Source organism: Electrona antarctica (assembly GCF_951216825.1).
Source record: "Electrona antarctica genome assembly, chromosome: 1".
In the NCBI taxonomy this organism is placed as follows: domain Eukaryota; kingdom Metazoa; phylum Chordata; class Actinopteri; order Myctophiformes; family Myctophidae; genus Electrona; species Electrona antarctica.
In genome coordinates, this window is record NC_136806.1 from 20,596,254 (window position 1) to 20,618,812 (window position 22,559).

Below are 22,559 nucleotides of genomic sequence, written 5' to 3' on the forward strand. Positions count from 1 at the left end.
AGCCTCAATCCACAGCCTCAGCCCCACGTGGAGGTTTGGAGAACACCATTTATTTCATATGTGCTTAATTTACATCAATTCAGCCATGAAAAAACAGTAACTACTGTTTATTTGCAATGGCTGTATTGTGTCGTAATTGTGTATTAACCTGTGGATAAGCATAGGTTAATAAAATGACTCGGTAGTAAGCATGAGTAAAGAGTTGCCTACGAATCAAAATGTTATTTATTTCACCAATTAGACTAATATTTCCCCCTTTAAATGAATACACCAGTTAATGCGCTAGAATTGCCAAATTTGGATTTTCTTTTTCATGAACTTTATGCTTTTCTGTAAAGCTGAATAAATAGCCATTTTGTCAGCAAAACAATATCTGGTTCCCGCTAATTTTGTTGTTTTAACACAACTCAGCCAGAATTTTCAGCTATGATTAATGTGGGGTGATTTAGTTTTGCAGTGCGATAGCTTGTAATAACAGCCCAAAATGTTTCCTAATTCTTACATCAGACAGAATTGCAGCCCCTACCCAATTCAATGAGTCGTAATAGAACTAATTGACTGTGGGTTTCATGTCCAACATTTTACATCAAACCACAACCCTTCACATTACCTGTAGTAGAGCCTGTTTGATCAATAGCTCTTTGTTCTAGCCGTAAGAGTCTGTTTTTACACTCTCAGATTTCAATTGACACATTTTGTTCTGTAAGGCACCTTTAATAATTGCAGAACATTGGCTTATCAGCAATATTTAAACACTGTTTGTTGACTTAGTGCCCATTTATATACTTTAATGTATTTCATGTAAATATACATTAAATACATGTAATGGGTTTTTTTCCGCCATGTTTTCTGAAAGCTTGTAGAAAAGTGTATCCATAACATGCAATAGTACAAAGTATTGAGCAATGCAATTTGCATTATTAAAATATGTACATAATGTCTATGTTCAGAATGGAAATTTAAATGGGTCTTTAGAGGGCCTGCCATTGTTGAACATTGTCGGGCTGTGTATATTGTAGAATGTGGGGTTATTGCCAAATGCTGATGCATTTCATTGTATTTGGAACGCCCATTGATAACTGTTGACATGGAGGTAGTTGGGTAAGAAAAGGCCAATAAATCATTTTGTTCTCTGTTACATGAAGGTTAAAACTGCTATTTATTCATGTTAATCACATTTTCCAACAATTATTATCATTTTAGGTGTAATTGTGCAATCCTGAGGGAACTCGATAGTTACACTAATGGAGTTCAGCCTAAAGACTCCAGCCAGTCTAACTCATCTGTAATGACATTTCTCTGCTGTTCATTCACTTCGTAGATACTGTCTTTGGCAATGGCAAGACCCCGGACTATCTCCTGCTGGGTAACATGGTTTATACAGTAAGTGTTTTTGGGTCTGACACGCAATGTTTTGTTATGCTGAAAGGAAAGCAGTGAGGTGTGTTGTCTTTTAATTAACTGCTATTATTTGTCTCTTGCTTAGTTTATGCCTTTATGCATTTTGTTACAGTCTGCACTTACTGTAGTTTTGATTCAAGATATCTAGATATCAAGTTTTCATTTTGAGTTAATTAAATGTAATTTTGTGAGATTATCTTTACAGTCTGAAACCATACATATGTTCAGGGGTCAACCGAATGCAAAACATACAAACATATAGGTCTCTTGGAGTAGATTTCTCATGTTGAACTTCCCGTGACTTTTAGGTGAATTTAGATACGGAGTGGGACAGTGTGTGTTAACGTCTATGATTTAATGTCTCCGCAGTTTGTGGTAATCACAGTTTGCCTGAAAGCTGGCCTGGAGACCTCATCTTGGACCATGGTAAGGTTGATGGCTCTCTCTCTTCCTACTAAGATGTCCATTACCTTTCTCTTTATAGGCCCATTGACACTTGTAACATACCTTCTCCATCGTCCTCTCATCTCTTAATCTCTTCAGCCAGACATGTGTTGCTCTTCATTTGGCCTGTAACCATTATACCATGTATGCAGTATTAGAACATATCTCTAGACCTTTTCTCTTTTATTTTTAAATAAAGTGTATAGCTTCAACTAAAAGTGTTGAGACATAATATATCAAAATGACTCTTTATGGACTAAAATTGAATCCCAACAGAGTGGTCACTTTTCTCCCCAGTGATCCCTTTGAGGTTTCTTACTGTCAGCTATACAATCAAGGTTCTACCCAAAGTTCAACTAGTAATTTAACATCTCTGTGATAAAAACAATGTTGCATTATTACATTTTGATTGTTATATATTACAGAATAGAATGAGGAAACAACAACGTTGTTCAGATACATTTTCACAAGCTGTGTGAATCTAATGACTTCTGTTCCGCTGAGTGAAGAAGCTCATGTTGATTCAGTCCTCCTGTGTGCTTGCTCGCTGACTAGTTTAGTCACATTGCCATCTGGGGAAGCATCGGCCTGTGGGTGGTGTTCTTTGGCATCTACTCCTCACTGTGGCCCTGGATCTCACTGGCCCCCGACATGTCAGGACAGGTAAGCAGTCCACGCACATGCACACGCACACACACACACACACACACACACACACACACACACACACACACACACACACACACACACACACACACACACACACACACAGAGACACAGACACAGACACACACAGACACAGACAGACACACACACAGACTAAAATTTGACTAAAACATTTCAGATAACTAAAATATGACAAACGAAATTACATTTTATTCAAAAGACTATAGCTAAAAATCAACATTGATGCATACTCATATACAGTATACACAGATGTGCACATGAACTGCACCCTCCAGCAGTGAGAATACCACCGATATGATTCCGATCTCTCATACACCTCATACTTCACTCTCCACTGCAGAGTGACACTGGTGGGAAATTTCACGGCGTAACTTGACACCCGGCTCTGGGTGAATGAGAGAGAGAGCCATAGGGCTTCAAAGTGACGGACCTTCTGGCTTGTGTTGCGTAATGACTTAATTGGGCCAATTAGCCCCGTGTTTGTATTACGTCGCCTTCGCTCTGCGCTGAGTATCTGCAGGTGATGTCGAAGCATCACAGCAGTCCGGGAGAGAGCCTGGATGATTTTGTCCTGAAGCGCAGAGAAAAGAAACGACCCGAAGTCCGGTCTGCACAGTGAGCGAGTGGATGGATCATGACTTTATAATGTCACAGCAGTGGAATTTATAGAAAGAAGTGTTTTAGAAGGTGTTTTCAGGTGTCACATGAGCCGAGTTCTCCATTTTATATATACACACACACACACACACACACACACACACACACACACACACATTCACGGGCGTGCGTGAATACGGTAGTTCACCTTGATTGTATAGCTAGCCTGTGTGCATGACCCGGGGTACTTTCATCCAGGCCCCCGTAGTAGCACAGGAGGAAGGCCATGATGTTGTCCTATGGGCAGCAGGTAACCCTACGCCTCAGACCTGACATGGGGACACCCGTACATCATCACACTGGGATGCATACCCCCTGCCTCCGCCCTGACACCCGAGAAGACATCAAGAGACATCATCTCAGGCCTCTGTGGAGGAGGGTTAAACTTATCTCTTTCCCTCCACTCCACATTTTTTTTCACCCAGTCCTCTCCTGTGTGTGCTTCTGTTGTTGAGCGGTGCCGAACCGTTCCGTGTGTGTACTGTATGTCTGTCTGTATGTTTGGAGTACGAACAGCTGCAATACCGCTGGGTGACCTAAAGTGGCACTGCTGAGCAGCCTAAAAGGGCCTTTCACACTGAGCAGCCAGCCAGCGGTGTTGTTGAGCAGCCTGCACACCTCAGTTTTTGTATTACTATTATAATTTCTTTCTTCTCTCTGTGCCTGCCTTCTCTTTTTTTTCCTCAATCGTCCATCTCAGCCCTGTCCTTTTTTCTTTTCTTTTTTTTTTACCTTTTTCACTCTGCTGTCTTCCCCTGTGTCTGTCATTCCTGAACTACCTGAGGGGTCAACAATGGTGCAAATGACACCAGAAGCTCTCCTCTTCTCCAGTTTCTGGCCTGACTGACTCCCTAATGTCACCTCTTTAAACAGGACACATTTAGCAACCATCCATTTCAATGTGAAAGCATTCATCAGTGTCTGGGCGAGATTTTCTTTGGATGACATAGACAAGACAGGTGCATAGGATCCAATCCGTGGGACATCTTGGAACGGCCGGCCAAGCCTTTTATTGGCACTCCATATTGGCTGGAGCCCAAACTCAAATCCATTTTTCACCTCACTTGACGGCAAAAGAAGATTTCGGATCATTTTGAACAGGAGATATAATCTAACTCACTAAGCAGCTTAGTTGCACCTCAGGAGATGTCTCAGGTACACTCAGTCACATTTAGCTATCAACACAGCTGCCTCCAGCCACAGTCCTCCCCTCCTCTCTTTTCTCCAACACCTGCTGGGTCTTCCAGCCTGGGCTGAAGACCCAGCTGACCCAACTGACTCACACTTGCTCTCACGCGTGCTCTCATAAACGCTTGTCAGTGACACATGGGCCTCGCGCTCTCAGCGAGCATGCGCCAAAATTCTTCCGCAGTTCCCGTCATGCGATAAGAGACCTTCTCTGCGTAGGAAATCATTTTACCCAGAAGTGTGTGAAATGTAGTGGACACTCTAAAGGGCCTGGCACTGCACGAGATGTTGAAAGGATTTACATAGAGAGAAGAATGAGGATTTTCAGAGGAGATTGCATTATTTATGGGATCTTTTCTTTTGCGGTGCTATTTAAGGACATATAGAGGAGTAATCTTAAGTGAATTGTAAATTCTAAGTGTAATAATAAAGAATAAGGTAGATCATCATAATTTAGCTGTTTGTGAAGCAGTGGAATGTTCCTTTCGGATTGGCTGTCTAAGGTCTGGTCCGACTCTACACAGATATCTCACACCACTAACTGGAAATGTGTGCTCTTATGAGAGTGAATGTCTTCCAGGCCGGGTTGCCTACCCAGGACTGTATCAGTTGTAGGGTGCTACGCGGTGCACCTGCCAGGACACAAGGAAGCTGTGGAGAGAAATAGTTTGTACGACAGATTGTGGCACCTCCTATGGGCAGAAGTGAAAATGCCTTTGAATGTACAATAGAGGCCCCTCAGCATGTGATTCCAATTTGGAATCATTCATGATGTGTCTGATATATTCATGATATATGTGTCTGATATATTCATGATATATGTGCTGTTTTATCTAAGAAACAGACCTTCCTTGGTTACTGTTACTGGGGTTGTGTTGTGCAATGTTACATGCCGGTCAGTCCAGCGGTGCCGGAGATTAGCTTCTGACAGATACACACAGACACACGGACAGGGGAGAAAACATAATCTCTGCCCCTGGCCGTTCCATCCTGGTGGAGATAACAATACATGGTACCATGTGTGTGTAGTGTACTTTGACTATGGCTCAACACTTAAAGGACCACTTCACCACTTTTCATCTTCATATTATACTAGGTCCTCACTAATAATCATGATAAAATGGCACTTTTTCCCCCCTACTCTGTGTTCATAGGAGGGCTGTGGGCAGTTCAGAAACCCGTCCACCAGTGACATCGATGGGAAATCCAAGCTAATCGAAACTGCAGGCTTTCTATCGTTCTCACGATAATAAAAATCTAAACATTTTTGTAAAACAAATATTGTTTAAAAACAAATCTGCCTAACGATGTCACTGGTGGAAGGGTTTCTGAACTGTGAGACCCTCCTATGAGACACAGACTGAGTAGAAAAAAATGGTGCCACTTTATCATGATTATTAGTGAGGACCTATTATATGAAGATAGGTTGAAAAGTGTTTCAACCTTTTTTATGACTGATATTTTCTGTTAAGAAGACTAGTCATTTATTCATTCAATTATGTTGAACTGTGTTGTTACTTGTTAATACATCTTACACAAAGGTACAATAAACTCTTAAGCAATGTTCAAATGATGCGCAGAATAAACATCTGAAAGCTAATGATAAAAGGGTAGATCATTAGAAATCAACTGAATTATAGGACAATTAACAGTGTAGACTGCTAAAAATGGTCCCCTACAAGAGAGCATTGTGGCATTTCGAAAATAGACTAGCCCTTACTTTTACTGTTCTAATTCATAGGTACAGTTCATTAGCCCAGGAGGAACGCTCAATGTTCCTCACTGTTAAATCTGTGAGTGGCCCAGTGATTGAAATAGAGACCACCACCACAACCACCATGGCTGTTGACTTTGTCCCCCCTGCTCTGTTTTTGGAATACTTAGGGTCCTTCTTAAAGAGCCACATGTGTGTCGTGTGAGACATGTAGTTAAACACACCCAGATCCACTGGACCCCACAGGGGTAATGATTTATATGACAACCACTGCACAGGGAAACCAACCCAGAACCATTGTCCGTGGCGTGAAGCATTAAGTCTGATTTATGCTTACGTGTGCACCATGCAGTGTCATGCACCAAAAATAGCAGATCTACAAACTCGGCTATTTCCGTTTGTAACCAAGTATAATTCAAGCTTATAGGTGGGGGGAGTCGTGTGCTGTGTATGTGTGCATGCGTGTGCATAGTTGTTTATTTTACATGATGGATCCATCCATGCAAATGTGTACTCTACGTCATGAGCTAATTCGTGTAAAACTTTGACGGTCTGCTCTATGATTTATGTCTATGGGCAATGGCCATTTTAATCTTGGTCTAGACGAATGATAAATCACAGATGGACAGTTGTGGCTGTGTGTACTTCTGTGGGGAGAGAGTATGTTTTGCACTCCGTCCGTGTGTGTGTGTGTGTGTGTGTGTGTGTGTGTGTGTGTGTGTGTGTGTGTGTGTGTGTATGTGTGTCCGTCCGTCCGTCCGTTACCAGCTAATCTCCGGCACCGTTAACCCGGTCGATGTCAAATTTTGCACACACACTCCCTGGATGCCAACGATTGCTGAACGACTTTTGAAAAACACATTTTTTGATATTACTCCTCCAGATTCTGTACAAAAATCCCGCAAATCGTTACACACTATCTCTATAGTCATGTGTTCAAGACAGATCTGTCCGATATTTCATATTCCATCCTGATTGGCTAACATTGGCTTTCAAAGTTTGCAAAATCATGAACGCAGCATGCAATTTACGTGAAATCTTTCACAGACTTTCCTACTAGGCTGACCTGCCCTGGTGGATACGCGTATATCTATTCTACGTCCGAGCAGACATGGTAACGCCCCCCCTGCCTCTGCTTGGCCTACCGACACTGCCCGTCTTGCCTGTCCTCCGAGATGCAAGGGCACTCCGTGGTGGAAAATAATACAAGTACAAGAGAATGGAAAAATGCGACAGTAACTTTGTAGACGAGGCAAACTAATATTGTTTGTGCCGTTTGCTTTGATTGAATCTGTGATTGAAGCTGTGTTCTGAATTAAAGTGTTAGTGTTTATTATCGTGTATTAATCTAATTATAGTAAACTAATACTGTTCTACTAAAAAAGATAAAGATCAAGGGAAAAGAGACCTTTTTACAGTACAATAATGTTTCAAGTTTACACATAAACAGGCCAACGGCATAAACAATATTAGTTTGCCTCTTCTACAAAAAGTTACTGTCGCGTATTATATATCGTACCACCACGGAGTAACCTCGCGGCAGACTATCCAGCATGTATCTTCCACCTCAGAGGAAACTCTGGTAAGGCCGGCAGTGTCGGTAGGCCAATCAGAGGCAGGCGGGGCGTTACCATGTCTATGCTCGGACGGACGTAGAAAAGATATACGCGGTGGAGACCTGTCCCCCCGAGGGGCACTTTATCTAGTTTCCCTTTTTTTCCTCGGTTCTCCTAATGGATGTTCATGTGCCTTTTCTGAGGCAACAGGATGGGCCCGGCTGAGAAAGCCACTGTTTGTTTTCTATGTTGGAAGTTTGGGGGGGGGTTAAGGGATTGTGAATTCCTCATTTGCCTCTGCATCGCAATGACGACATTTGGGAATCTGTGGATTTGTAGGCCTTGTCCACGCAAGGCCTCTCACGTTTTGCCTTTCCCTTTGTCTCTTGGGGCATTAAGTGAGCAAGCCTCTCCTCATTCTCTGTCCCAGTCCTCTGGGACCAGATCCTCTGGGACCAGATCCTCCACTCTATAGCCTCTCCTCATTCTCTGTCCCAGTCCTCTGGGACCAGATCCTCCACTCTATACCTCTTCATTCTCTGTCCCAGTCCTCTGGGACCAGATCCTCCAAGCCTCTCCTCATTCTCTGTCCCAGTCCTCTGGGACCAGATCCTCCACTCTATACCCGGGTTCAGCCTCCCCACTCCACAGGCCTTACAGTGCACAGAGTTTTCTATTCAGAACGGCGTTTGCTGATCAAAAGGGGTTTTACGTTTTGGATTCTCCATAAACCTCTCCCTTACTTGCAGTCATTTACTGTCTGTCATTCCTCAATTACCAATTCCGTCGAGGGGTCTTCCTCTCTGTACCTCTATCCCAGACAGAATGCATGGTCTAGCCGGGCCAGCTGAGCTTAGCCAGTGGAAAAGGAAAGATGGCCAGAGGCAGGCCAAAGTACTGCCCGGGACTGGATTTGATTGAGCCTAAACCCTCCTCCTTTCAGTGTACCTAATAAAAAAAAAGTGGTGCACAAAGAAGCTCTGTGCACTCAGGCAGTGAGTGTCTGAATATTAGCATCTCTGGGCTTTGGTGAAGTCAATAGAAAAAAAAAAAAGCTGGTGGACTTGAAATCTGACAGCCTTTCATATATGATAGAACGCGCTCAGGTTTGTGTGTGTGTGAGTGACCGAGCGTGCGTTAGCTTTTCTCAATCAATGCTTTCTAAAGCCAAAGGCTCAGGCACAGGGTTAATAGTGAAGTAGTGGATTGTCCTCTACTCTCATTTAGCATCACAATGGTGTGCATTAACATTCTCAGAGCTACCATCACTGTGGGCCAAACAGGCTCTGATGGATTCCCCTGATCAAGGTCTCTAGGGAATATTACTAAAATACTGCAGGTGTTTGTGGATCATGCCATCACATTTTAGGATTTATGGTGTCTTGGTATATCCTTGTTTCTTATATGCACTGTAAATTCCGGTGCGATCATGTACTGTATATACATTCTGATCAAGTGGACCCTTGTGTGAGAGACAAACATTTTTAGACTCTCTGAGGTAATTGAACACCCCATATTTGACTGTGTACAACATTTGAAACGGAATTGAAAGTCTGTGAAACATAATTTTATATGAAAGCTCATGTATGCATTGTGTATGAAAGTTCATGAGTAATGATGTGTGTCAGGGTGCGAGTATCACCTTGTATGCAATTTCCTCTGTGTGGACATACATAAAGTGTGTGTGTGTGTGTGTGTGTGTGTGTGTGTGTGTGTGTGTGTGTGTGTGTGTGTGTGTGTGTGTGTGTGTGTGTGCGCGTGTGTGCGTGTGCGTGTGCGCGCGCGCGCATAGAGCATTATTCCTGTGCCCATGAGGGGGTCAATAGCCTGTCAAAACACCCCAAGCCATGGTAGTGGACACCACTGTCTGCCCAGCCAGACAAGTTTATTAGTTTGTCCTAAAAATACACCCCCACACCCTGGACCCCTCTCACCCCCATCCTGCCCCCCAGGGGCCCCATGGTATGAGCCATTGCTAGCATCCACCAAACACTGCTGGCTCAGCTAGAGGCAGTGGAGAGAGTCTCCACGCAGACAAACATTTGGGGATATTAAACTGTCAGTGATATTTGCAGTGATCATACGTTCAAATATTGACATAATGTGAGGAGCCTTGTTGTTTGTTCACACTTTTAGTCTCACAAATCAGTAATCCTTTTTCACCTCCTAAGGATTGGTTGACACTTTTGTGCCTAAAAGCCTAAGTGTAACCCAGGTTTTGAGTACAAGGATTAGCAAGATTGACGCTTGACTGTAGCTTGCAGGCACTTTATATTATGATAAACCCAAGAGATTTGCAAGGTATCTCTGTACTGTGTATACTTAATTTGTGGCTGAGGACTATTTGTGGAGCTATATTATGTAAATATTGTTCATAGATTGAAGATGTAAAAGATGGAGGTGGTTTATTTTGAGGGCTCGTAGACTTTGATTTAATATGCTGAGCATACATCCGGGGTTTATTTTCAAAAGGCTCTCAAGACAGCTTAAACACCCCCCATTAAAATGTGTGATACACTGTATGAATATGAAAATAATGAAACTGACCTTTTGTGATTTAAAAAAAGAAAAAGTCCATGTTTCCACCAGTGCTGAGCAATTTCTAAAATTGACGTGAAAATGTCTCGTGCTGTAATTTCCCGTCATCTTCTGTATTTTCAGTCACTGAGCAACACAGAAAAGCCCCATTCATCGCCATCCCTCATCCCCAACTGTAGGAAAAACCCATTTTGATTTCCAGTCATTTGGAATTTCCTCTTTCCCTGATGTTTTGTCAGACATCAAAGTCCATTGGCTGGTAATGACGAACAGATTAGGTAATTTGGGAGCACCTGATCACATTGATGTGTGTGTGTGTGTGTGTGTGTGTGTGTGTGTGTGTGTGTGTGTGTGTGTGTGTGTGTGTGTGTGTGTGTGTGTGTGTGTGTGTGTGTGTGTGTGTGTGTGTGTGTGTGTGTGTGTGTGTGTGTGTGTGTGTGTGTGTGTGTGTGTGTGTGTGTGTGTGTGTGTGTGTGTACGGTACGCGTGCATTAATATGTTCCGAGTGCCTGTGTGTGTAGGTATGTAAGTTTCATAGCCCTGGCTGTTTCACGTTACAGGAAAGACATTGTCTGCAGGCCCCGGCGGTTTAAACAACTGGCGCAAGCATGTAAGGCCTAAATTGCGATGCAAGGGGCGTGCGTTTTGCTCTTTGACACGTAATGACAGATAGTTTCACTACAACCGTGCCAAAGTAAATACAGCCCCCACCAAGGAGGCTGAATGATTCGGCCCATGCCAAGATGATCCCAGTCCCCCTCTAGTCTTACAAGCCTAATAGTACCTCCCACTACGGCGTGGTACTTTTACAGTCCTCCATGTATACCAGTCCGTCGGATTGTCTTCTTTCTGATGTATGCATGTTTTCTGCAGATGATGGAGGACAGAAAGGAAGCTGTCTCCACAGATGACAGACTTATATCTTTTGGGCCGCAAAGTTGAAGTTGAAACGGTTCACATCCATGCCTCGGCTGACTGAATCTGGCCTCTGTGAAGACCACAGCTATCTCGCTTGAGGATTTATCTTGGCGCGTGAACATGATGTGCAGTACATTTGTTAGACGCCGAACAACAATGTTTATTATTCAAAGCTAATATTATGGACGACGGCGATAAAAGAAAAAAATCTCCCTCTAAACCTTTAATCAACTTGGCTGCTCACATTTTAATGTATATTACAGATAATCAAATTCAGACATTAAAATTACACTGAAGTAGAATTTATGTTTTTTGCACCACTACGGTGTGTAGCTACGGTTGGGACTAGGAGCGTACTCTGACATCATCTGGTTAAATTATTAAATTCTTTCGTGATATCCAAACAGCAAGAGGTTGCAATATTTCATCAGTGGGAACAACGTTCCCAACAGCTTCCTACAGTAGATCAACGTGCTATATAGGAGTTGTGCAGGATTGTTGGCTCCAAAAATGATGTCAGAGACTGGAGAAATTCTGCTATGCCCAACTTCATCAAAACACATAAGCTCTTAGTTGAGCATTAACAGGGGAATGTCAGCACAGCTCCAAGTGGAGTTATCTTCCAGTGTAAGGGATACTACTGTCCTTAGTAGTTCACAGGTACTTCCTCTGCCCTGCCCTGGGGCGTATGAGCCTTCAACTCTAGTGGAAATCCAAACATTGGGCCATTTTAGTTATGGAAGACCAGTCTGTTTGGCTGCGGTGATCGAACCCATCCTGTCTCTGTTTACACAACACGGCTGTTTGTTTTGGGGCTGGTTTTGTGTTGCATTGTGTCCGTTGGAGTGTTGCAAAGGGCAGCGATGATGGCCGTGCCTTCAGGGATGGCTCGCTTCCATTGATGAGCCGTTATCTCTGTACTGCATCTGTTCAAGTCCTCGTTGTCTGCAATGACCTGAAGAGTCAATCCACAATGTAGAAACTCAGTTGCGTGTGTGTGTGTGTGTGTGTGTGTGTGCGTGTGCGCGTATCAGGCGGACATGATGTTCAGTTCCGGCATCTTCTGGACGGGCCTGGTCTTCATCCCAATCACCTCGCTGGTCTTTGACGTGGCCTACAAAGTGTGAGTCTCATCTCCCCCATCTGCTCATCATCACCCCCCACCCACCAACACACACACACACACACACACACACAGACACACACACACACACACACACACACACACACACACACACACAACTCTCCACAGGGAGTAAGTAACCTGACAAACTCTATCTCACTGCAGGACTCCCCCTCAGAGTCTCTGAACTTCCCACGAACGATAATATTAACCATTTGTTAGTACAACCAGAGGTGATTATTGACTACATTGTTATTTAAAGCTCATAGCTTGGTAGTACTTCTCATTTGCTGTGTTCACACGGGCAGATGCAAAAGATCACAGCATAATTTGTCACTTTGTATATCTGTTGCTCACACGGTCGTTGTCGTTGACGTCTTCAAGCGTGCGTCCGTAGTGACGTGTGTCATTTCAGCTACAGTTGTAGCTTTGTAGCTTTGCATCTGGAAGTTGAACTCAGCTCAGCTTCAATTTCTAGCTTTGTAGCTTTTGCAGCAGATACAAACATCGGATGCTTCATGGTGCTGGCTTCCATCGAAAATGAATGGTAAACTGCATCTTTGCATCTGCCCGTGTGAACGCAGCAATTCTCTGCCAAGAACAGCCTGGCCAGAACCTGGTGTTCAGGTCCTTGTAAAATGTACCCGTCGGTTATCGCATGGGTGAAATAGGCTCTCTACACACGCACATATACACACGCACATCCACTTCAGTGTCCAGGGGCAGGACAAACGGAAGATCAGATCATTTTTCATGATTATTATTATTTTCATTATTTATTTATTTATTTTCGGACTGCTTTCCGAACTGCTGTCCTGGGGATTGAAGTTGTTTTATGCTTGCCCCTGGGCTTCTGTTTAGAAAACTTAAAAACTTGAATAAAAAGATTTTGAAAAGAAAAGAAAATAAGGTCCACACAATGAGTCTTTGTTTACATTGTTTCACGATGTTTCAAAGTTTACTAATTTTCTAACTTTGAAAAAAATAATTCAAATCATCCAGCCCTACTGGGAGAATGTCACAACCACTGATACCCATTGATAGACATTCTGTGACAGGCATTTTGGGTTTGTGTTTGTTAGACAGATTAATAATCTAAAAACATCACACCCAGTGTGAAGTCAGCGGGACCTTTGATGCAGGGGTTGACAAGGAGATGAGGTAATGACACAGTAACCACAGTAACCACCATGCTGAAATAGACTAATGCTAAACACATAGTCAAGTGTTGGATCGACTAGCACCGCTCAAAGAAAAAAAAAATATATCTGATCTATTTGGACATGATCTTTTCTCTACAGGATCAAGAAGGTGTGTTTCAAGACCTTGGTGGATGAGGTTCAAGAGCTGGAAGCCTTATCCAAAGATCCTGGAGCAGTCGTGCACGGCAAGAGGTATATGGCCACATGCACACTACACTGTACAGTCCTAAGGGTTCATTTGAGACCTTTTAACACTGAGGATTTTGCTTTGCGCTTCTATCTTTTTCTCCACTCCTCTGACCCTGAATTACATCTCTAGTTCTCTTTCATTCTCTCCCAAATGTTCTCTAATTGCACTAATATGCCACGGTGAAAATTTCTCTTATCTCTGATTTCACTACTCCTGGCCAACAGTATTTCAGAGAGAGAGAGAGAGAGAGAGACACGCAGAGTAAAACCAGACACAGAAACCTTGTATCTCCAAGTTTCAAATGTGTATGTTTTTCATATATGAATGCCGTGCTACTGTACATCAAACAAGAGTGTCGCAAATAGCACATTTACAAGCACACAACGCCTCGCGGCATGTGTGATATTTCCACCCGACAGCGACGATATACCGGTATGATGTACTGTATCTTAGACATCACCAGGTCTGAAGCCACTCCCTGGCTCTCCTGTGGGCCTGTGCACTGTGTGCAGGGCTTTAGAATGGAGCCAATCAGTGTGAAATCTCCTGCCAACTGAAAGCTGATCTTTGCCTGGACGCTGTCCCAGACCCAGCAGACCAGGACCTCTAGCCTTGGCACGCACACACACATATATACTGATAATGTGTGTGTGTGTGTGTCACGCGCACAGGGTTATTGCCCCCTCCCTGGTGCGTCTTCAGAGCTGTGTCTCACCCAGCAGGTGAAGCAGTTGTCGGGTCCATCTGCTCGGGTGGAGCAGTAGCTTGACATACGGGTCATTAAGTCTGCCCGCAGCGCTCAGCACGATACTAACACACTCCGTGTGTGTGTGTGTGTTTCCAGTTTGACGGAGAGGGCCCAACTTCTGAAGAATGTCTTTAAGAAGAGCACGGTCAGCCTGTACCGGTCCGACTCCATGCAGCAGAACCTGCTACGTGAGTCCTTCTGTCTCCTAACATACTGTCTAGACGTGTGTCTGTCTATCCTCTGGGTGTATTCCTTCTTGTTCTATCTCTGTCTTTTCTCTCAAAATGTTCTGCCTTTCTTCATCCTCTTCTATTGCCGTCTCTCTTTTTGTCTACTTAAAAATGTATCCCTCTGTCTATCCGTTACTGTTCACATCTCTCTTACTATCTCACGCACACACACACACACACACACACACACACACACACACACACACACACACGTCGTACTACCTTCCCCAAAGGCACCTCGCGGCCAAGGCGTCACACAGTTTAGATGCTATCCCAGAGAAGAGGAAAGAGAACAAAAAATCCGGATCGTTTGTCTGCTTTCAAATCAAATGGGTTGGGGGGGGGGGGCTAGGGGGGCAGACTGCATGTGTGTCATTATCCCTGTTCCGACGCGTATAGCTCCATGGACCCTAGAGGAGGACCGTCCTCGGTCCTAGAGTGGCGCTAACCTGGAGTCTGTTCCACATTAGCCTGAGGCAGGAAATCCACATCCATAATGCTGTCTTAAAACTCATTAAGTATACTAAAACAGACCCACAGCTCCCTGCTTGTGTCCTAGCAGCTGCCCGCTGCGCCGTCTGCCTGTCCTAAACACTTACTGTGGATGAGGTAGTGTCCGTGTTCACTGGGCAACAAACAATGTTTCTATTTTTGTTTATTAATTTGTTATTAAAATATATATAGCAGCATTAAAAATGCACCCATGGGTCAAGGCTCTTGTTTCCTGCCAAATCATGGCTGGAAATTCACCCGTCTGGCTAAACGTTGTTGTTGCAGTTCCAGTGCTGCCAGCAATACATGATTGTAGTGTAATGCGTCCGTGCGTGTGTGTGCCTGTGTTTCTCTTGTCTTTTTGTTCTGTTCATTCTGCTCCTTTGTCTGATTGTTTTCTTTTGTTTTTTTCCTTTTTTTTTGTCTCATAGGTGGAGATGAGATCATTATTGTGTGACTTATTTTCCCTTTCCTTGTCTTTCCACCCATAGAGACTATATAGTGCTGTAGCGTTAGCCACTGATAGAAATATCTTCTCCTGTAGATATTTGTGTTTCAGCTACTGATTTCCTGTCCTTCCCTTGTGTGCCGTGTGGGTAGAGTGTTGTTTCGTAGAGCCCGATAACGATTGATCAATGTTGCTTTGCGATGTTATTCCCCATACAATGCACTCGATCCAGCGGGGCCTTTTGAACCCGCCCGTTGGCCTCCAGGTACTGACTGAGTCATTTGACACCTGAAGGTGAGTCAGGGGTCAAAGGTTAGGATGCTATATACTAGGGTTCTGGCTTTAGAATTGCAGAAAACATTACAGGATTGGCCACAGGGCTCACCCAGTACAGATGATAAGGGAGCTTAAATGTATATTTCGTTTTTTTTTTATATACTTTTTATCATTCTGACATTCATTTACTTTTGTATTATTTATAACCATTTATGTCTATTGTTTTGATGTAGTTTGAAGTTTGCTTTGTCTATTGTCCATTAAGTGGTTTTGGTTTACATTCTCTGACCCCAGATCAGCCGTTATAACTCATGTGCTGAGTAACTTCTAACTGGCATTCTCCCTTTTCACAGATGGCTACGCCTTCTCTCAGGATGAGAACGGCGTGGTGTCGCAGTCGGAGGTCATCAGAGCCTACGATACCACCAAGCAGAGGACCAATGATTGGTGAGGCCTCTTTGGCCAGGCCGGCCTATCAGGAGCCACAATAGCCATTGCCAAAGGCGGTTTGAAGCGAATCCGGGGGGGAACCCCGGTGCGAGTCCATGCCCCTCCCCACCCACCTTCCCACCAGTGTGAGGGGATTTTTGGACATGACAATGAAATGGACAGCAGAGAGGGAGATATTGTACAGTATTGTACTTCTTCAAAAAGGGAAAAAAAACAAGGAGAAAAGTGTTGAACAAGTATTTCACTATGCTGTAGTTGTGTGTCCAGCAGACGTGATGATCACTGTGCTTGCATTTTTACGCATAAATCTGTGGTCTGAAGTTCCTCACTGTTCTCGTTCGGTCTGTCGGGAGTCGGTTGTGTGTTTTAAAGAAATTATTTATTTAAATTCTGAGCCAAAAGAGTTGTTCAATCACTTTATCAAATCAAACCCTTAGCTGTAACCCGTACTGTATATGTACTAAAAAGAAATTAAGACACCAGACGATTAGTTCCTAAATGATTATTATTGTATTAGAACTTAGAGTTGATTGCCAAAGAGCAGTCGTATATACAATCTCTTCCAAGACACTGTTGAAATCTAAAAATGAAATTTAAGAAATAATGTACTCGCACTCCTGCGTTTATTCCAGAAACTGAATGGACCACTTCAGACCATACATGTTGATGTTTTGTTCTTCGTTTTTGTTTTGCACTCAAGGAAAAGTCTACTGTATAATAAGGCCTTACATTTATTTATGCCTTCAGCCATAGTTTTCATTTTCATTTACATGTCCTTTTTATTTATTCTAAAAGAACACAAACAAACAACGTATGTAGATATCGTGCCTGATTTCGCTTCATGTTTTTTGCCTCGTAAAAAAGAAACTTAGTCCAGCTTCCCTCCATTTTCTATAGCGGTTCAATTGCTCTCCACAAATAATTGCATTCCACACATTGCTTGACTGCGACTATCACAATGGTGCCTATGTAGACCTTTTCCCTATTAGAAAACAGATAGCCAAGAGTAGTTTAGCCAGCTAGAATAGAACAGTGCTCCTCACACCTATTGAGAAGACGTCGTTCCCTGACCACCACCACCACTACATTATTGTACAATGTGAAACATACACAGTGTCTTATTATGGCACAGGTAAAAACAAGGTTTCTTGGTTTTAGTGGGGGAGGAGCAGAGTGTTGACCACCTTGTTCGAACGTCTGTATGCTTAAGAGTGGTGGCTTTTATTTCACAACTTTTTCCCCTTAAAATGGAGATTTTAACTTTCTAACATAAGTGCCATTAGCTTAAGGGAGAGAGAGAAATATTAGCCAGGAAGCTCCACAACTATCGAATCTACTTTGTCTCTATAGTTATTTTGTGAATTTGTATTTTTATATTGGAGAGGTATGAATTTTGCATTGACCGGCTTTGTAATGAACTGTCGTCTGTAAGTTCTCTTTCTTTTTTCTTTTCTCTGATACACTGACAGAATGCTCAAAAGATAGAATGAGGAAACCGAGCTTTGTTAAATGTCCTGTTATTGTAGTATTAATATTAATATTGTTATGGCTTTGTTTATTTATAATTGATTGACTACTTGTGTCTGTGTGATTGCTCTTTTTTCTCCCTATGGGAGATCTGTTGTGTGTGTGTGTGTGTGTGTGTGTGTGTGTGTGTGTGTGTGTGTGTGTGTGTGTGTGTGTGTGTGTGTGTGTGTGTGTGTGTGTGTGTGTGTGTGTGTGTGTGTGTGTGTGTGTGTGTGTGTGTGTGTGTGTGTGTGTGTGTGTGTGTGTGTGTGTGTGTAAGAGAGTGCGAGTGTGTGTGTGTGTGTAAGAGAGTGCGAGTGTGTGTGTGTGTGTGTGAAAGAGAGTGTGTGTGTGAAAGAGTGTGAGTGTGAGAAAGAGAGTGCGAGTGTGTGTGAGTGCGCAAGAGTGTGTGTGTGTGTGAGAGAGAGAGAGAGAGAGAGAGTGCGTGCGTGAATTGTAGTCTGCATGTGCATGTGTTTGAGTGTGTGTGTGTGTGTGTAACCTGTGGATAACTTATATGTATGCATTGCATGTGTGTCCTATATGTGAGACTGAGAGCTCTCAGCCCCTTAGTTCTCTTGTCGCTTTCTTTTTGTGTGCGAGTGCAGTGTGTATGGTAATACCTGCTCTAATTGTCTGCACGACTCCAGGTATAGCAAGCAACGGTGTACTACTGTGAGCTGATGCATGTCCCACTTCAGGGTGTTTGCGTATAATGTGTGATTGTGGTTGTGTGTGTATGGGTCTATGTATGTATGTGTGTGTGTGTGTGTGTGTGTGTGCGCGTGCTCTGGAGGTTCTTGGCTCCTCCCATGCTCAGCTAGCTTTGACAGGTGCTGTTGCACTCAGTGTATCTGCTATAGTCTAGTTATTGGTTTTAATTGGAATATCATTTTTCCGGGTGTATTTGTTTTCAACTTGTGTTCTTCATGCAGTGTACCTCTACTTGACATAAAAAATGTTTCTCTTTTGTGTTTATCTTGGTTCAGTGAGGGTATTATTGATGAATTGATTTATGCTTTTTTTCTTTTTTTACTTTTTTTTTAATTATTAATGTAATTGATTGGTGTCATCTGCTGTCAGAACTTTCCAAAAATGCTGAATGTGGATCTCGTCGTTGTGGAAGGCTTGGACTGTTGCTTTTCTGGAACATACAACACATTGTCGTCTGTGAAAGTTGTGGGCTGCATGAATGGATAACTAAAACTGTTCTTTGGTTAAGTGTTATAATCGTACTACTTTGATTCTCCTTCAAGTGTTGGTCACTTTACAGAAGAAAAATGCACTTTTAATCTTTGATTTTGAGTATTTGTTACTTTTCACGTCATTTTGTTCAAACGATTGTTCTGCATGTTGGGACTGCAAATTTTAAGTGTCGTCTTCTACTGCCATGAAGGACTACTGAAATAAACTTTACAAACAAATAAGACGCTATGTTGTCATTATACAAACCCTGCTACGTCAACAAAAGCATCCAAACTCGTGCAAAAGGAATCCCCTCACCCCACCACTCCCACATTACAAATCATGTGCATGAAATATATTTTGCTAGCCACTCCTATTACATGACTTTGTGTGTGTATGTCTATCTGTGTGTATGAGCACAGAAGTACCACGCCAATACCGCTGGATGTCACTGTTGAGCAGCGACACACACACACTGAGGCCAGGGAGGAAGGCAGTACTGCCTTCCTACAGTGCCAGTGCAGCACCACTCACTTCAGATGGGTCTGTTTTTTTGTTACTGTATAATTTGACAGCAATGCAGGTGAAATCTTAAAACTGCTCCTTATACGGGGAGAAGTGTAAACACTTAAACCCTCTATATTTAGTCAACGTGACCTGGGTTGAGCCGTCATCATGAGCTTGTAGATCTTCTATTTTTTCCGAAAACTGCCCCCGTAGAACAGGGCCAAATTAGCCAGTGGGACTGTGGCCCAAGGGCCCTTGGCTATCAGAGGCCCTTCAGGGAAATGGGACTGCATAGTATTGAGGCCCTGGCAAGGGCCCCTGGGACCCTTCATTGGCTGTTAGTTGTGTTAAAAAGAAATGTGATAAAAAAACAACACACTACGGGGGACGCCAAAACAAATACCGGCCCAGGGGCTCTCGTGGGGGTTAATCTGTCCCTGCCGTAGAATGGGTGTGCTAGGGTTCAAGTAGTTAAAAAACTATCTTTAATAAATCTTTGCCGTCTCCCATGAAATCATGGGACTGTGTGTGGCAGCAAACAGGACATCCTCCACATGGAAACTAAACAGGAAAAGGCTGAAAAACATCAGTCCGCATGAAGGACAAACAAATGACCACATTTCAACACAATCACCATTTTGTGGCTGTCGGGCAGAAACCTTGTATCTCCATATTTTAACTTTTAATAAATGAATGCACTGCTTTGTCAGACATCAATTACAACAGTGTCACACAAATGAATGAAAACGGACAATCTACCAGCTCACAGTGCATCGACGTGTGAGCTTGTAGACCGGCTATTTTTTTAGATTTTGAAAGTAAAAGTGGTTAAGTGTGTCAATGAAACGCAATGAAAAGTATTAACAAGACATAATACTTTTAAGAGTTGACTAAATAACTACATTGGATCCACTGGAACACAGGCTTTTGTTTCAGTTAAAAGAAAATGGTTTTAGACCTACAAGGTTTCCATCAGACAGCATTTTGTTAATGATGGTAGCCTCCGTCTCAGGACAGCCAGGGTCAGCCGGCTTGCTGACTCTCCACTTCAATCCATATTACAATAATAGTGTCCCTGTTATTGAAGTTTATTACTTCATAAGTTGTATAATATACTGTAAATGTGATCCATGTGTCCATGGAGACATGTTCATACATTAGTGCTATTGATTTGAACACCCTTTATGTTTGTGTGTTGTTTAAAAAAATATTGAACCAATGAAAAGTATTAAAAAGCGCTACGGCCAAAACCTCCCAACTCCATTGGATCCTCAAACTGTCTGCCAAACCAGCTAACTCCACCCGTTTAGCCTTATTTTTTCCTTTAAATAAATAAATAAATACAAATAAATCGGTGCTATTGAACACCCTTTACGTCTGTGTGTTGGTTAAAAACAAATATTGAACCAGTGAAAATGAACATTTTGGAGTTAGGTGGTTTCTGCCCGACAGCAGAGATATGACATATCCCAGTGTGGTTATTCATAGGAGGGCTGGAGGCAGTTCAGAAACCCATCCACATCTCATGAATGGGGAATCCAAGCTAATAGGAACTGCAGGCTTTCTATTCATGAAAAGTTGCAATGCGAAAATGGAAGCCATCGTTCTCACGATAATAAAAATCTGTTTAAAGAAAGTCCTGGTAGGCGGGTTTCTGAACTGCCCACAGCAGTCCTATGAGACACAGACCAAGTAGAAAAATATTGTGCCATTGTATCATGAACATTCATGAGGACCAATTAAATTATATGAAGATACTAAGATAGGTTGAAAAGTTGTGAAGTGGTCCTTGAAGCAATTAAGGGCTGGTTCACATGACAAAATCAAATATCACAATGAATCTCAATATTGATATTATGGTATTTTATCACGAAATGAATTAGAAATAGCAAAAACAGCAGATCTACAAGCTCACAAAACATCACGGTGACTTATGATGAGCTTGGTGATCTAGTTGATATTCATGATATTACAATATCCAAAATCTCAGCCGATATATCGCCCTCCTTTATTGTGCAGCTAGCCAATCAATGCAAGCTGCTGTGTATTTAATATTTGTATTTTTGACTCAAGTATATTACACGTGGGCTCTTTGGAGTATCCAAAAGACAATCATGACCTTTATGAACAATGAGTTATTAGACACATTAAATGAATATCAGTTTATTACAGTGGGGATTTGTATTCTTATTCCAATTTAGGGTAGTTGGGGCATATTGACTTCCAATGTAAATAAAAAAATCTCACACACAGTTTGGGGAAATGTAATCCAGGTGTGTCAAAAAGAATAGGAATATTTTCAATATTTTCTCCCCAACCTAAAACTTGTTGATGACAGAACTAGTTAACTCTGAAGAAATAATAAAACCAAGTGACATTTCCACAAGTCCCAACTTGTTGTGGCCACTGGAAGATAATAGTAGTACTCTCATTAATCAAAGAAAATGTGAGATTTGAACATAGACACTCAAGATATTGTAAATTGCACTCTATGACATGGTACAGCTATTGTAGCAAAAATCCCCATGCAACCTGAATGTGGCGAGAGAGACAGACACAACTATATGGGACACTCATGAGTCAGTTACTGCCAAGTCTATTTCACACTCAGATAACTGCAGAACAGAGGGACCCTTTGTGAGAGTTTTGCTATACCTGTTGGTGCAATCCAAACCTCTATTTCTGGGGCGAGTTGTTTTTAACACTGTGACCATGCCATGCTCATTGAACACTGACAATGACAGATCTCAGCTCTGCATTCCTGCTGTGAAGTGTGGCGCGAGAATGAGCGACAGGTAGGGAACCGTTGTGCTATACACACTCCGGTTTCCTGTTCCAAGATAGCGATGGAGGCTTCTCTTCTTTTAAATTTAAAATGTTTTTGCTTAATCAGTAAATGCAACTTTATACTTCATTGAATGATAGTGTCAGAGAAATAGCTAAAATAGCAGATCTACTGTAGGCTGCATGCCATGTTGCGACAGAAGAGCATGTAAGTCTGCTATTTTGCTCTTTTTGAACATTTCATAACATTTTGCATGCCCAAAATAGGGATGCCAGATTGAAAGTGGTTAAAATGTGATTAAGCTGCATTCATCA

General features: G+C 42.5%; 1 protein-coding gene across 2 annotated transcripts in view; it reads left to right on the top strand.

The window, feature by feature from the left end:
- Positions 1 to 19,197, top strand: part of atp8a1 (ATPase phospholipid transporting 8A1) — a 158,743-nt gene extending 139,546 nt beyond the window's left edge. For both annotated transcript variants that reach the window (XM_079509325.1, XM_079509326.1), the window contains 7 exons: positions 1,322 to 1,383; positions 1,771 to 1,827; positions 2,401 to 2,508; positions 12,138 to 12,226; positions 13,528 to 13,620; positions 14,463 to 14,554; positions 16,166 to 19,197. In XM_079509325.1, coding sequence (XP_079365451.1) covers positions 1,322 to 1,383; positions 1,771 to 1,827; positions 2,401 to 2,508; positions 12,138 to 12,226; positions 13,528 to 13,620; positions 14,463 to 14,554; positions 16,166 to 16,263 — 599 coding nt within the window. In that variant the 3' untranslated portion in view covers positions 16,264 to 19,197. The remainder of the gene's footprint in view (positions 1 to 1,321; positions 1,384 to 1,770; positions 1,828 to 2,400; positions 2,509 to 12,137; positions 12,227 to 13,527; positions 13,621 to 14,462; positions 14,555 to 16,165) is intronic.
- The last annotated feature ends 3,362 nt before the right edge of the window (positions 19,198 to 22,559 follow it).